Source organism: Hyaena hyaena, unplaced genomic scaffold, assembly GCF_003009895.1.
Source record: "Hyaena hyaena isolate Hyena2069 unplaced genomic scaffold, ASM300989v1 scaffold_144, whole genome shotgun sequence".
NCBI classification, from domain to species: Eukaryota; Metazoa; Chordata; class Mammalia; order Carnivora; family Hyaenidae; genus Hyaena; species Hyaena hyaena.
The window spans coordinates 1047217-1062037 of NW_024080776.1; the positions used below are offsets into that span (position 1 = coordinate 1047217).

At 42.1% G+C, this 14821-nt stretch overlaps 1 protein-coding gene across 3 annotated transcripts in view; it reads left to right on the forward strand.

The window, feature by feature from the left end:
- Positions 1-14821, forward strand: part of LOC120236079 (coiled-coil domain-containing protein 30-like) — an 80336-nt gene that overhangs the window by 52429 nt on the left and 13086 nt on the right. For all 3 annotated transcript variants that reach the window (XM_039238710.1, XM_039238709.1, XM_039238711.1), the window contains exon 12: positions 14115-14256. In XM_039238710.1, the coding sequence (XP_039094641.1) occupies positions 14115-14256 (142 nt within the window). The remainder of the gene's footprint in view (positions 1-14114; positions 14257-14821) is intronic.

Below are 14821 nucleotides of genomic sequence, written 5' to 3' on the forward strand. Positions count from 1 at the left end.
ACCATACACATTGTCTAGAGTATTCGTTACTTTTGGCGGGATCCAATTACAACATTTAGAGTACCTTTAAATTCAACCAATCACAGAACAAGCCTAGGGTCTTGTTTGGCGACTAACAGGTTAACTTTAACATTAGGTAACAGGGTCCTATCTATAGTTTCTATCTCCAGGCCTCTCCCTTAATAATGTGGAGGGTGGTCGCTGGCCTTTCTGGATTGGGTGTTGAAAGGGTGGTTACTCCTGCCTTGGGCAGTGTGTAACTACCTGATAGTTTCGGGAAAGCCAAAACTCAGGCCTTCTAGTTTAGAGGGGAAACTTAAAGCCTGTCATGGAGTCAGTTTGGTTTAGACGTTTAGACTTGTGGCCTTACAGTTATTGCAGTGATGGAGTCTTGGCACCAGGCAGAGACATGGGAGAAAACAGCAAAACATGATTAGAATAACTAGAAAGATTAGCCTAAATAAAAGTCCTCTGGTAGTTGACAAAAATCTTCTGGTCCAGAAGTTTACCCAATCATTAAAAGCTTGTTTAAAACACCAGGTCGAGGGGCCCCTGGGTAGTTCAGTCGGTTAAGCAGCCAACTTCGGCTCAGGTCATGATCTCCCCGGTCCATGGGTTTGAGCCCCGCGTCGGGCTCTGTGCTGACAGCTCAGAGCCTGGAGCCTGTTTCAGATTCTGTGTCTCCCTCTCTCTGTGTCCCTCCCCAGCTCGTGCTCTCTCTCTGTCTCAAAAATAAACAAACATCAAAAAACATTAAAAAATTAAAAATAAAATAAAGCACCAGTTTGAGTATTCATGTCTGTTAGAAATCTAGAAATATTTTTGCAGTAATCTGGAATGTATACAGAGCATTTTGTTTTATGAGAGTACAAGTTTCACCTTGTGCAGCAGTTAAAACATCTAATGCCATTCTATTTTGTAGAACTGTTCTATGCCTAATGTTATTGAGAGTCATTGAAGGCTTTGTGTGTATAACAGATGGTGTTTAACCATCATATAGACGCTGTTTTGTTTAGACTTTCAATTTACCAGGTTTCTGGGTTTCTAATAAAGGTCAGATCAGGTTTAGGGAGGATATGGTTTGCATATTCACTTAAGAGATTTATGAATTAAGCTGGCCTCAAGTGAATAATTTAATAAAGCACTATAGTCTATATCTATTGATAGGTCTACAGGGAGAGAAGTCTTTGCATAGAATTTGGGGGGGAATCCATCCCATTTTCCAGTTGTTTAGATAATCATATGCCCATAGGGTTTTGTTATTATCACCACAGAATAACAAGCAAGAAGATGGTCCATAACTGTGGTATTGTGACAATTTTTCTGAAGTTTACCTCAAGTCGTCTAGTTTAGACAATCCTTATGAAACTTGCATAGTTTTTCTCTCGAAAATCCCTCATTTCCAGAGATAGCCAAATGAAGACCAATTCGTTTGTAGAACAAGTCCAGGTTTAACAAACTTGGCCTGATTATTTACAGCAGGAACAACTATTGATCATATAGATCTTTTAAATTTTACTCTGCTGGAACTTTTTATAAGGAATTTCCGGATTGAACTTTTTAGTAGCCTCTCTAGGCCAGAAGCCAAGCCAAGTTCTTAGCCATGCCTTGCAGTACCTGCAGATTTGGGCGAATTCTTCTTCACAAGGTGCCCAAGATATCCTGAGGTTCCTGCACCTGCCAGCAAGTGACATTCTTTACTCACCTGGGGAGGCTTCTGGGAACTCTGTAAGCAAGATATCAGGCCAACATTTCCAAGGGGCTTTTTGGCTCCATGTTGCATAAAGTCAACCTTAGTTCCTTAGAACTAAGTATGGTCATATCTGACTCTATGCATGTATCTCAAATATGATATTTCTGGTCAAAGCCTTGGTAGAATTACCAATATTTCCAATGGTGTCCTGTTCCATGGAGAACAGTTTCTTACTGTATTTATGTAGCAGTGAGACACACACAGAGAATCAGGACACCGAGGCTTTTCTTTCCAGGTGTTATACCCAGATTGCAGTATCCTCAATGACCAGAGACCACTGGGGAGACCGAGTCACGCATGCAAAGGCAAAGGGCTTTACTAAGGGCTCGAGTTCAGGCTCACAGACTTTACCAGCACAGTGGATCACAGTGTGAGCCCCGAACAAAGGCAGAGTAGGGTTTTTATGGGGTTTGTGACGGGGGAGTTACAGAAGTTGTTGACATAGGAACAGTGATCCAGTCATAATTATACAACATTATTGACAGTGGGTTCAACCATACATATTGTCTAGAGTATTTGTTACTTTTGGCGAGACCCAATTACAACACCTAGAGTACTTTTAAATTCAACCAATTACAGAGCGAGCCTAGGGTCTTGTTCGGCACCTAACGGGTTAACTTTAACATTAGGTAACAGAGTTTTATCTATAGTTGCTGGCCTTTCTTGATTGGGTGTTGCCAAGGTAGTGTGGTGGAGTGATGTGGTGGGCAGTTTCTTTGGCCTTGGGCAGTGTGTAGCTGCCTGATAGTTCCAGGGAAACTGAAACTTAGGCCTTCTAGTTTAGAGGGGAAACTTAAAGCCTGTTATGGAGTCAGTCTGGTTTAGACTTGTGTGCTTACACAGGAAGCAGCTTTATTTGTGCCAGCATAGGCTCAGCGGGCTAAGACCCAAAAGGCTGAGCCCTGAGCACCAGGCGAGGGGCAGGGAGGTTGTCTTTTTACAATCTTTGCTCCGTTGTCTCCCACATATGGTAATATACAGTCTGAAGGGCAGTCTGTGTCACACTCATGAGGAATGTTGCTTGCGCACGCACGTGCGCATAGCCAGGTTGCCTTCCCTTGTCTTGAGGTTTTCATCACATTCCTTAGGGGGGGCTCTACCACACTTACGCAAGCAAGTGTGATTGCCATGGGAGAAAGAATACTCACTGAGAGCTTTTGAATTGCAGAGGGCTTAGGTAGAGAGAAAAGTTAAATACTTTCGTTTGTACACAAATGGATACTTTATGACATTTCTGTATATCATAGATATCTTGAGAAAGTTTCCTTAATCTGGAAGAGCAAACGTTAGAGAAGCAGCAATACTTCACAACAAGAGTTGCAGAACTATAACCACCTTTTTCAGTTCAGTTAGTCCCATGTTACTTTCTTGTTCGGTTTGAATGCAACTTGTAGTGCTGGAAATTATTACCCATTTTAGTATTAATCTTAAAGATGTCAAATACCTGTATTTGTCCTAAAAGTCCTTTTTTATAAATCTCTTTGAAGATGAAACATGTTTTGTTAGAGCATCAGAATAAATAAGTATAAATGACAAAATCTCAGAAATGGACATTGATAACAATCTGATATGAGAATTCATTATGATGCAATTGACAAGGAAACTGGGCTACTTTTGTGACACATAGCACTTCAATAATCAGAATATCAAGTGATGACCTTACTACCAAAACATATTAAAACTTCAGGAATTGCATTTTTTTTTTTTACAAATAGTTTATTGTCAAATTAGTTTCCACATAACACTCAGTGCTCATCCCCACAAGTGTCCTCCTCCATGCCCCTCCCCCCCTCCCCCCCACATCCATCAGTCCTCAGTTTTTGTCAGCATTCAAGAGTCTCTCATGGTTTGCCTCTCTCCCTTTCCCCCACCATTTCTGCCCTTCTTCTCCCCCTTGTTCCTCCGTCAAGTTCCTCCTAATCCTCCTATACGTGCAAACATATGATATTTGTCCTTCTCTGCCTGACTTATTTCGCTCAGCATAACACCCTCAAGGTCCATCCATGTTGCTACACATGGCCAGATTTCATTGTTTCTCATTGCCATGTAGTATTCCATGGTATAGATAAACCACATCTTCTTGATCCATTCATCTGTTGATGGACACTTAGGCTCTTTCCATGTTTTAGCTATTGTGGAGAGTGCTGCTATGAACATTGGGGTACATGTGCTCCTATGCCTCAGCATTTCTGTATCCCTTGGGTAAATTCCTAGCAGTGCTATTGCTGGGTCATAGGGGAGTTCTATTGTTAGTTTCCTGAGGAACCTCCACACTGTTTTCCAGAGGGGCTGTACCAGTTTACATTCCCACCAACAGTGTAGGAGGGTGCCCGTTTCTCCACATCCTCGCCAGCATCTAGAGTTCTCTGATTTGCTCATTTTAGCCACTTTGACTGGCGTGAGGTGGTATCTCAGTGTGGTTTTGATTTGTATTTCCCTGATGAGGAGGGATGCTGAGCATCGTCAGGAATTGCATTTATATTGGAGCATTTACCTGTGCAACACAACCTGAAGTTTACCATGAATGACAGTGTTTTGCAAGTAACTTAACATACCAAACAATGCCTAATTGGTCAAAAAGACTTCATTTACAATTTAAATCTTGGGAAGTTTTTTAAAACCTTCGACAGTTACTGAGCACATCTTAAATAGGATTACTGATCATTACAAATCTTATTTATTTATTTAACCAAGGTGGCAATGAGAGATTCCAAAGGCAAACATGTAGGGTTATATAGTTGTTAGCAAAACTTAGCTCCTTTCACACTGAGAAGTTTTAACTTGATGTAATCAAAGACTTGATAAAGAAGAAATCCAAAGCTTCGTTTTCCCTGCAGACCAAAGAGAAAAACTTTGCATATCATTTTTTTTATCAAGAGCAGATCAGCAATCCAAAAAAACCTTGTCTTTGGAACAGAGAGAAAAGCAGAATTTTAACCTTATACTAGTTTACTTTTAAAATCCATTCATTGCAACCTTAGTCCATTCTAACCACACATAAAATTCCTTTCCAAAGATTTCCCTTCACGAACCTTCTACAACTTTCCTTAGCCTTCAAATTTTGTTCCAAGCCATTTCTCTCCAAACAGCCAACCACCTGTAGGACAAAATTACTTTCTTTTACCTTCAACAAAAATTATTTCCATTCCTTATATCCTTCTTACACATTTCCTCCTTTTTTACATACAGAGTTGTTTCCCTTATTTCCATTAGTCTTAACTACATTCAGCAGAATTATAACCCTTAGAAACCTTAGTTTCCAGTGAAAACTGGGTAGTAACCAATTGTGAACTGTTACCAGAATTCTTTAGATGGCAAATTTATGAACCACTTAAGCACTGAGCATGTTTATCAACAGACCCAAATGGCCTTAGTTTTCTGCAATATGAAGTCAAAAGCACAAACCTATGTTTGGTAATTAATGTTTTAGCATTCCATTCTATTTGGAAAAGACCTAGATGTCCAATGAATTCAATCCCATTTATTATGCAATCGAAAATTTAATGTTTCAGGTTACCAAAGACTTTGAAAGCTATCTTAACAATTACTGCTGAAAATTTCGAGACAGACAAGATTAACCATTATTTTAAGTCATCCATTTGCTAACAAATTGCAGAGGTAACATGAGCTTATTTGACCTTCAGCAAACCTAGATAGAATAAAACAGTTTTATAGTTAATGCTGATAAACAGGTTTATTTCAAACCAGTAAACTTAAATGAGTTTAAATACTGAATATGTTCCACCTGCGTCCTCTTAAAAGTCAATTTGTTCCCTGTTACTAGTTTTTACATCAGTGGGGGAGCCTAAGGGGGTGCCCTTTACTCCTCCACTTAGAGGGTGGGAGGAGGAGCCAATGGTGCCTGAGGCACTGAGGATGGTATAGAACCAGCTATGCAAGCCACACCCAAGGTGGTGCAGAAATAGGAGAAGGGGGAGGGGAAGGCTGAAGAGGTGAGGTTCAACCTAGAGGCCTGAAGGCAGATAAAAACCTAGAGGGCAAGGAGAGAGGTCTCCTGGTCCTAAAGCCTGTCCACTGGGACACATGAGCAGATGCCAGGGGTTTTTTTTGTTTTGTTTTGTTTTGTTTTGTTTCCAAAGTAGAAATATGGAGTCCATGTCAGGCAGGAGAAGACAGACATTTGTTTCCCCCGAAACAAATGGAGTTTCAGCAGCTGCTTGGGAATATTCCTTAAAGTCCCCGTCCCTAGGTAGACTAACCACAGTTGGTTCCAATTATAGCCGTTAACCCTGGAAATGAATGAGGGAGAGGCCCTCATATCTCTTAGCAGGAGGAACAGAGAGAGACAAGTGTCCCCTTCATTAGGGATGGCCTGGGTTTCCTCCAGCAACTGAGTTCTATCAGGAGGAGGCCTGTTTAGACATCCAGTATGTCACTCTACTGACTGTTTGCTAACGATACACTTTTGGGCAAATACATTCTGCAAGAGGACTTTTGGTCTGGCTCCTGATTTAGAGCTGTTAAGACCTGGACCTAGGGTACCTCCATCCATTTGCCAGGTTTCCTGCAGAAGAGATCTAACTGCTGGATCCTACTGAGGCCATGCAGTGTCCTTTCCTAAATTTTACAAGGCAAATTGTCTCCAGTGGATTAAAAAAAGGCATCCCAAGGGAGAATCCCTGAGACCCAAAAAGGAGCTCCCATGCTCCTCCTTCCTCAAGAGAGAAAAGTAGAGAAGGTCTGTTACCACAAAGATCCAACCCCCAACCCCCGACTCCAGGTTGGTGTCCCATGCTCAGGATGTGTCAGAGGTTCCTGGTGTCAAAACGATCTGAAGCATCCCTGGAACAAAATTGCTGTGATCACTGACCAGCCAACTAAGCCCCCACTTCCCCATTGCATCCTAGACTACAGATGGGTGCTGACATATGGACTGAGTTTGCCTTGCCAAAAAGACTGAGAAGAAACCGCTGTTTTTAACCCATGGAAAATACCGGAAAAGTTTTACAAGGGAGAATTACCCAATTTTGTAATTTAAATAGTAGTTAGTAGAGGACATTGACAGAAAACAGTAAAGATAGAAATCCATCATGGTCTAAGCGACATTCTAACACATATAGGCTTTATAGCCAACTTCCCTAGGAAAGGGTCCCCAGTTGGGTTTTAGTTCAATGGAGTACTGGTTTTGGCTGGCTCCTGGTGGAGGCCTCCTGGCTACAAGCGGTTAGACCAGCGATGTGGAGGGGAATCACATTAGACCAATGAGAAGGAAACCTCACATGGGAGTCTTAAGATCAGTGGCCATCCTGGTGACTTAGGTGGCTGTCCCATGCCCAAGACAGACAACTTTGTATAAGGACAGGAATAAAGAGAGGGCATCAGGTTCCTGGGTCTTATTACCATTCCTGCCAGGATACTAACTTCCACCCAAAAGGCAGGCTTTCTCCTTCCCATAGAGTAGCCATGGGCTAGAGGATTGCAGCCTGAGCGATCGACACAAAAGTGTTCCAATAAGACTACATTCCTTGAAAACCCCCCAAAATGAGAATAAAGGAAGAAAAGAAAAGGTACTCACCAAGTTTGCACCAAGGCTCAGAGTCCAGATGAAAAGACTCAAAGCCTCCACGTAAGGGCGCCAAAATGATGGGGTTCTTACCATATGTAATCTTTCGTGTCCAACTTCTTTTGTTCAACATATTCTCTGATTTTTAATGCTCGCTTATAGTCATAAATATTTGTCATTTTATCTCAAAAATTGTTGATGGCTTGTGAGGCTGAATATCCTTCCATGTTCTTTTCCCCTTGCCTTCAGGACAGTGGATCCTGACCCTAGCTGCATGTGCCTGGCACCAGCATAGATTTAGTTAGATCAGAATCTGTGGGGATCGGGCTTAGGGATCAATGTCTTATTAAAGCTTCCTCATGTGATTCTGATGGGCCATCCGGTGTTAAAAATCACAGATTTAAGAACGAAAATGGAAGGAATTGTCATGACTCAAAGTCCATTTTTGTTTTCATTCCCCTGATCCCAGTCCTGACCTGGACAACCCCGACTTTTTCCATGCTTTCCCAACCACTCTTCCAGAGGAACAAATTCCTTGCCTTTTTGAAAGAAAAAGAATAGAAAACTCCATCTGGTTTTACTTGGACATAAGCAAAAGGTTGTCCCTAAATTTTAGAACATGAGTATTGTGCTGCCTCATAGATGTAGTAGTTAATAAAACCAAAAATAAACTTAGAAAATACATGTGCTCTTCAGGCAAGTTGGCCAACAGAGCTTCTGACCAAAGCAGAAGGTATGCCAAACAGCCAGCCACCATTAGTGAGGGAAGGCTCCAGGCTCTCACCAGCTGTACTGTGTCAACATACTCTTCAAACCATGCATGACACTACAGGAAGAAGCCTGAGCAGACAACAGGAGCCAGTTAGGTCAACCCTAATCCACTCCCTTGATGGAACCTGATTCAACTGTAAACGATGGGGGCCCTGAAGGCTAGACAGCAGCATAGGGAAATGCCTATGATATAATAAATGAAAGGGGCATAAGATAAAAATTTTAATATAGGTAAGGTTTAAGCAAAAGATGCTTATAAAAAGACTAGAAGGAAATACAACACTAATACTAATCATATTGGGAGTTCGGTTTTCTTCCCAAACTTTCTATAGCTTATCATCTTACTTTAAAAAATAAATTAATTTCTGGGGGACCTGGGTGGCTTCAGTTGCTTGAGCATCTGACTTCGGCTCAGGTCGTAATCTCACAGTTCACAAATTCAGGCCCCACGTCAAGCTCTCTGCCCACAGCTCAGAGCCTGAAGCCTGCTTTGGATTCCGTATCTCCCTCTCTCTCTGCCCCACCCCTGTTGGTACTCTGTCTCTCTCTCTCAAAAATAAATAAAACATTTTTTAAAAATTTAATAAATAATTTCTTTTAAAAAATATTTATTTATTTATTTATTTATTTATTTTATTTATTTATTTTGGGAGAAAGAAAGAGAGAATGTAGGGGAGGGGCAGAAAGAGGGGGAAAGAGAGAATCCCCAGCTCTGCTAACAGCACAGAGCCTAACCCGAGGCTTGAACTTTGAGCTCTGCACTGACTGCATGGATTCCTCTCCCCTTCTCTCTTTGCCCCTCCCCTGCACGTGCTCTCTCTCTCTCTCTTTCAAAAATAAACAAATAAGCTTTAAAAAGAGGACATAATTTACAAGGCTGTAAGACTCTCTTGAAGTAGCTCTTCCATCACAGTTTGACTAGAATTAGCATCTATAGAAGTCTGACTCCTCCCCTCCATCTGGCTCCTAGTTCTTGTATAAAACAAAATATCAAACCCACACATATATGGTCAATTAATTTATGGCAAGGAAGCCAAGACTGTACAGTAGGGAAGGGACAGTTTCTTCAATAAACAGTGTTGTGGAAACCGGATGGCTACATGCAAAAGAATAAAGCTGGACCACTGTCTTATACCACACACAAGATTACTCAAAATGGATTAAAGACTTGAGTGTAAGACCTGAAATGTAAGCCTGCAGTTAACATCATAGTCAATCGTGAAATGCTGAAAGCTTTCCCTGTAAGATCAAGAGATATAAACTTTCAGTTATAAAACAAATAAATCATGAAGATGTAGTGTATAGCATGGTGACCAGAGTTAGTATTGTATTGCATCTTTGAAAGCTGCTAAGAATAAATCTTAAAAGTTCTCATCACAAGAAGAAAAGTTTCTGTATATGTTGATAGATGTTAGACTGTGGTGATCATTTTGCAATATATACAAATATCAAATCATTATGTTATACAGCTAAAACTAATATAATGTCAATTATACCTCAACTTAAAAAATAATGAAATTCAATTTCATTTAAAAAAAATTTTTTTAAAAGGGGCGCCTGGGTGGCTCAGTCAGTTAAGCGTCTGACTTTGGCTCAGGTCATGATCTCATGGTTTGTGGGTTCGAGCCCCCCGTCAGGCTCTGTGTTGACAGCTCAGAGCCTAGAGCCTGCTTCAGATTCTGTGTCTCCCTCTCTCTCTGACCCTCCCATGTACTCTCTCTCTCAGAAATAAGTAAAACATTAAAAATTTAAAAAAATTAAAAACAAATCTTACTGGAGAAATTAGCAGTGTCTGGTTTGCTTGGCTTTGCTGGTATTATAGCATTGGGGTATAGTGGGAGATCACAGGTTTTAGGTCAGATTCTTCTCTGTAGAAGTAATTTCCTTCTGTGTCAGGAGTCCCAAGAGCACCCTTAGGTTTGGCGATTCATTAGGACTCACAGAACTCAGAAAAGCTGTTATACTCCTGGTTATGGTTTATATTACAGTGAAAGAATACAGATTAAAACCAGCAAAGGAGGGGCGCCTGGGTGGCTCAGTCGGTTGACCGTCTGACTTCAGCTCAGGTCATGATCTCATGGTTCTTGTGTTCGAGCCCCACATTGGGCTCTGTGCTGACAGCTAGCTCAGAGCCTGGAGCCTGTTTCAGATTCTGTATCTCCCTGTCTCTCTGACCTTCCCCTGCTCACGCTGTCTCTTCTCTCTCTCAGAAATAAATAAAACATTAAAAAATTTTTTAGTAAAAATAAAATAAAATCAGCAGAGGAGAAAGGCACATAGGACAGAGTCCAGGAGAGACAAGATGCAAGCCCATTGTGCTTTCCCAGTAGAGTAGGTGGGCAGTACATAATTCTCCCAGCAATGCACTCACCATAAATCATATTGGTTTTTTTGAAATGTTTATTTATTCTTGAGAGAGCACAAGCAGGAGAAAGACAGAGAGAGGGAGACAGAGGATCCCAAGCAGGCTCTGTGCTGACAGCATAGAGCCTAATGCAAAGCTCAAACTCACGAACCGCGAGATCATGAAGTAAGCTGAAGTCAGATGCTCAACTGACTGATCCACCCAGGTGTCCCAATAATACTGTTAACCTAAAATACTGGTGTGGTCCAAGGTCACAGGTATACAAAGATGTTACTATCAAGCAGGATATTCCAAGGCCTTAGAGATTGTTTCCCGGGAGCCAGTCAAGGAATGTGAAGAGTTTGGATACCTTAGCTCCACCGAGTAAAGTCTACTTCTGCACAGCCTCCTCTCCTGATTCACAGAGAAGGCAATTGGCTGCACAGATTTGCTTTAAAATCAATGAAGTGTCCTGTGAAAAGCCTGGAGCACAGGTTTTTAGTTAACTAGTAGTTTCCTTCACTTAGGGCTTCTCCCAGTTTAAGTATCAGAGGAAAGATCAGTTAAGATCAGATAGTTGACATGTGCAAACTGCTCAGCACCATAGGGCTGGGTGACTGTGCCCTCGAGCATCTACCGTGACACAGAGTGGATTCCTCTTTCCTTAAACACTTTCTGTTTCTGTTAAAAAGGCATTACCCAAATGTCTAGGCATTCAGGATAGTTTCTGCTTGTTTGGAGTAGTTGTTTGTTTGTTTGTTTGTTTGTTTGTTTTTAAGATATCAGGAAGTCATTGACCACAAATCAAATCAAAAGAAAACAAAACAAAAACCTGACATAGATTTAGACCAAAATTTTCTCTTACATAAGAAGACATCTGGAGGAAGGGGATTGTTGAGGTAGCTTTAGCTGCTCAGTAGTGTCGTGAAGGCCTAGGCTCCTTCCTTCCTTCTGCTCTGCTGTGCTTGGTTGGGCAGCACCTTTGTCTTCAGGCTTGTCACATCATGGTGACAAGGCAGTGACTGTAGGGGCAGGTTGCGCAAGCCCAGCAGGAGGGCACCCAACGCAGAGAGGGCTGGTTTCTCAAGTCCTGAGAAGTGACCAGCAGGCATACCTTTGTCACAGATCCGTCCCCGCAGCCACACACACACATACACACACACACACACACACACACACACACACACACCTGAGGCCCACCCACCTTTCTTGAGATCAAGAGCTCTCTGTGGACACCTAAATGAAATCTGGGTATTGCCAGCAGGAATGAAGAAAAGCTATCGCTGTGTTTAGCCTGCCACAAGTAGTCTTTATAATGAAGTGAAAGTGGTGAGGGATCCCTCCCAAATACGCCCAGGGCTTTCTCTCAAACTTTAGGCTGCATGAGAATACCCAGAAGAGTTAGTAAAACACAAATCCGCTCCCAGAGTTTACAATTCTGCAGTTCTGGGATAGAGCCCAACGCTTTGCAGTTTCGACAAGTTCCCAGGTGATGCTGATACTGGTCACGACACAGTTTGAGGGACACTTCTGTGGGCTTAGAGGAAACCTGGTGTAGGAACGTTAGTTACAGCAGTGGTTTTCGGTGAGCAGTGTGATTTGCCTCCCAGGGCAAGGGGACATTTTGCAATATCTGGAGACATTTTGGGTTGTCACCCTGTAGAAGGTACAATTGGCATCAAGTGGGTAGAGCCCAAGGATTCTACAAAGCACAGGATAGCCCTCCACAACAAAGTCTTATCTGGCACAAAATGTCAATAGGGCAAAGGTCAAGAAACCCTAGAGTGGAGTGATTTTGTGTGACCTAATAAGTTCAGAGTAAAACTTCTTGGGGGCGCCTAGGTGACTCAGTCTGTTAAGTGTCCAACTACGGCTCAGGTCATGATCTCATGGTTTGTGAATTCGATCCTCGCGTCGGGCTCTGTGCTGACAGCTCAGAGCCTGGAGCCTGCTTCGGATTCTGTGTCTCCCTCTCTCTCTGTCCCTCCCCTGCTCACGCTCTATCTCTTTCAAAAATAAATAGACATTAAAAAAATTTTTTTTAAAAACAGCAAAGTAGAACTTCTCAATTTTTCATTGGAAGGAGCACTTTCTGAATAACAATATTCTTACCTGGAAAGCACAGCCATTCTCAAAGAGATTTGCCTAGTGGTGGTATTCAGGTATTAATCTGTTTTCTTGTTTACTCAGATTAGCTGTTATAGTAGTTTGAAATGATAACTTAGATTTTTGTTCTTTAAAAAAACCCAACAGGTTTATTGATATAATTAACATACCATGTAGTTCACCCACTTAAAGTGTACAATTCAATGGCTTTTAATTGTACATCCATCACCACAATCAATCTTAGAACATTTCACACCCACCAAAGAAAGCCCTCTGGCCATTGTCTGCCATCGTCAGTTTCCCTCCCCACCCCTAGCTGTGGGCAACAAGGAATCCTCTATGTCTGCCTGCTCTGGACATTACATACCAATGGAATCATATAATATGTGGTTGTTTGTCCCTGACTTTTTCCACTTAGCATAATGCTTTCAAGGTTCATCCATATTGTCACATGGATCAGGACCTCATTACTTTTTGTGGCAGATTCATGTTCCATTGTATAGATATTCCACATTTTATTTACCGATTCATCAGATGATGGTCTTCGAGTTGTTTCCACCTTTTGGCTATTGTGAATAGTGCTACTATGAATATTCATAGACAAGTTTTTGTGTGGACATATGTTTTCATTTCCCTTGGAGGAATACCTAGGAGTGGAATTGCTGGATCATATGGCTCTATGTTTAACCATTTGAGGAACTGCCAGGCTTTCTCCAAAGAGACTGTACCATTTGCCATTCCACCAGCAGTGTTTGAGAGTTCCAATTTCTCTACATCTTTGCTAGCACCTGTTATTATCTTTTTGATTTTAGCCATCTTAGTGGGGATGAAGTATTATCTCATAGTACCTTTGACTTGCATTTTCCTTAATGGCTAATTAGGGAAATTGAATGTCTTTTCAGGTGCTTATTGGCAGTAAGTTCAATTTATGTCAGAATCCGAGTTAGAGTCTTGAGCAGAAATCTACATAGAACTGGCCTTCAGAAGTCCAGTCTTGGGGCAAGGATCGAGAGAAGACTCAGTTACCAGCGTCTGGAGTGGCTTATATCATTGTCCACGGCTATAGCCAAGAACTAAATGATCAGCTGACCCCATGGAGCAGGATTCAGAATTAGATGTCAGGGATCAGAAGTCAAGGAGCGTGTCCTGAGTTGGGGATGACTAAAGGTGGTGGTATTTAAAAGGTTACCATAGTCCATTCCCACTTGGGTGCAAGAAGTCCTGTGCAGGAGTGAAGCGGGACAAGTGTCCACATCTGGTTGCAGGCCTCTACAGAGCAAGGAGAGAGAGGTGCACACACTGAGGAAGCAACAGAAACGTCCACAGTGCTTGGCTGGGCTTCTGTTTAAATTTCCTTTGGGGGCGCCTGGCTGGCTCAGTCGGTTGAGCTTCCAACTCTTGATTTCAACTCAGGTCATGATCTCATGGTTTGTGGGATCGAGCCCTATGTTGGGCTCCGTGCTATTAGCAGAGCTTGAGATCCTCTCTCTTTGTCTCTCTGCGCACACACACTGTCTCTCTCTCTCTCTCTCAAAATAAATAAACTCAAAAAATAAAATAAAATAAGAACAAATAACTAAGCAAATAGATAAATAAAAAGAAATTTACTTTTACAGAAACCTCATCGAGAAACGTCTCTACCACAAAGCCAAGCTTCAACGAGTCAAGGACCGTTTAGTTAATGAAGTAGAACAGCGAGACAAGAGAATTGAGGAGCTGGAAAATGAAGTCAGAGTGCTGCAGCTGCAAATGGAGAAGGTGGGCAGGAAGGTGATGAGCTCCCCGGCGTGCCACTGCCCAGCCCGTTGGGGAGAGCCCACTTGGGCTGCAATCCACCAGTGGCCTCTTTGAAGCCAGGTTTTCACTTCTTTGCAGCTTCTTTCGATGTGAGCCATCCTTTAAGACCTGCCAAAAAGGCTGTAAGACTCGTGGGGATGCTGAACCGAATCAGACACTGAAAATACCCCACACTTCCAGTGCCGGATCAGTGTCTTGTCTTCTTTTACATACTCTTCCGAGACACGCTTAGTAACTCATTCCTAGTCCACCTTGCCCTCACCGTGCAAATTGCTGTCAGTCTTAAATGGCAGTGAAAATAAGTGACCCATATTCCATATCCATGGTTTCTTTACCCCTGTCCCATTGCCCCTGTGACTTACCGGTAGGCGAGAAGAAAATGAGGCAGATGGCACGGAATCGACTGCAGAATGGTCTTGAGATCATCACACAACATGAATTCAAAGTGGAGAGCAGCTGACTAGGCCAGGAATGCTTTCCCTTCTTGAGATTCCCTAGCCCATCTCAGAACTTTGAAAAACTCTGT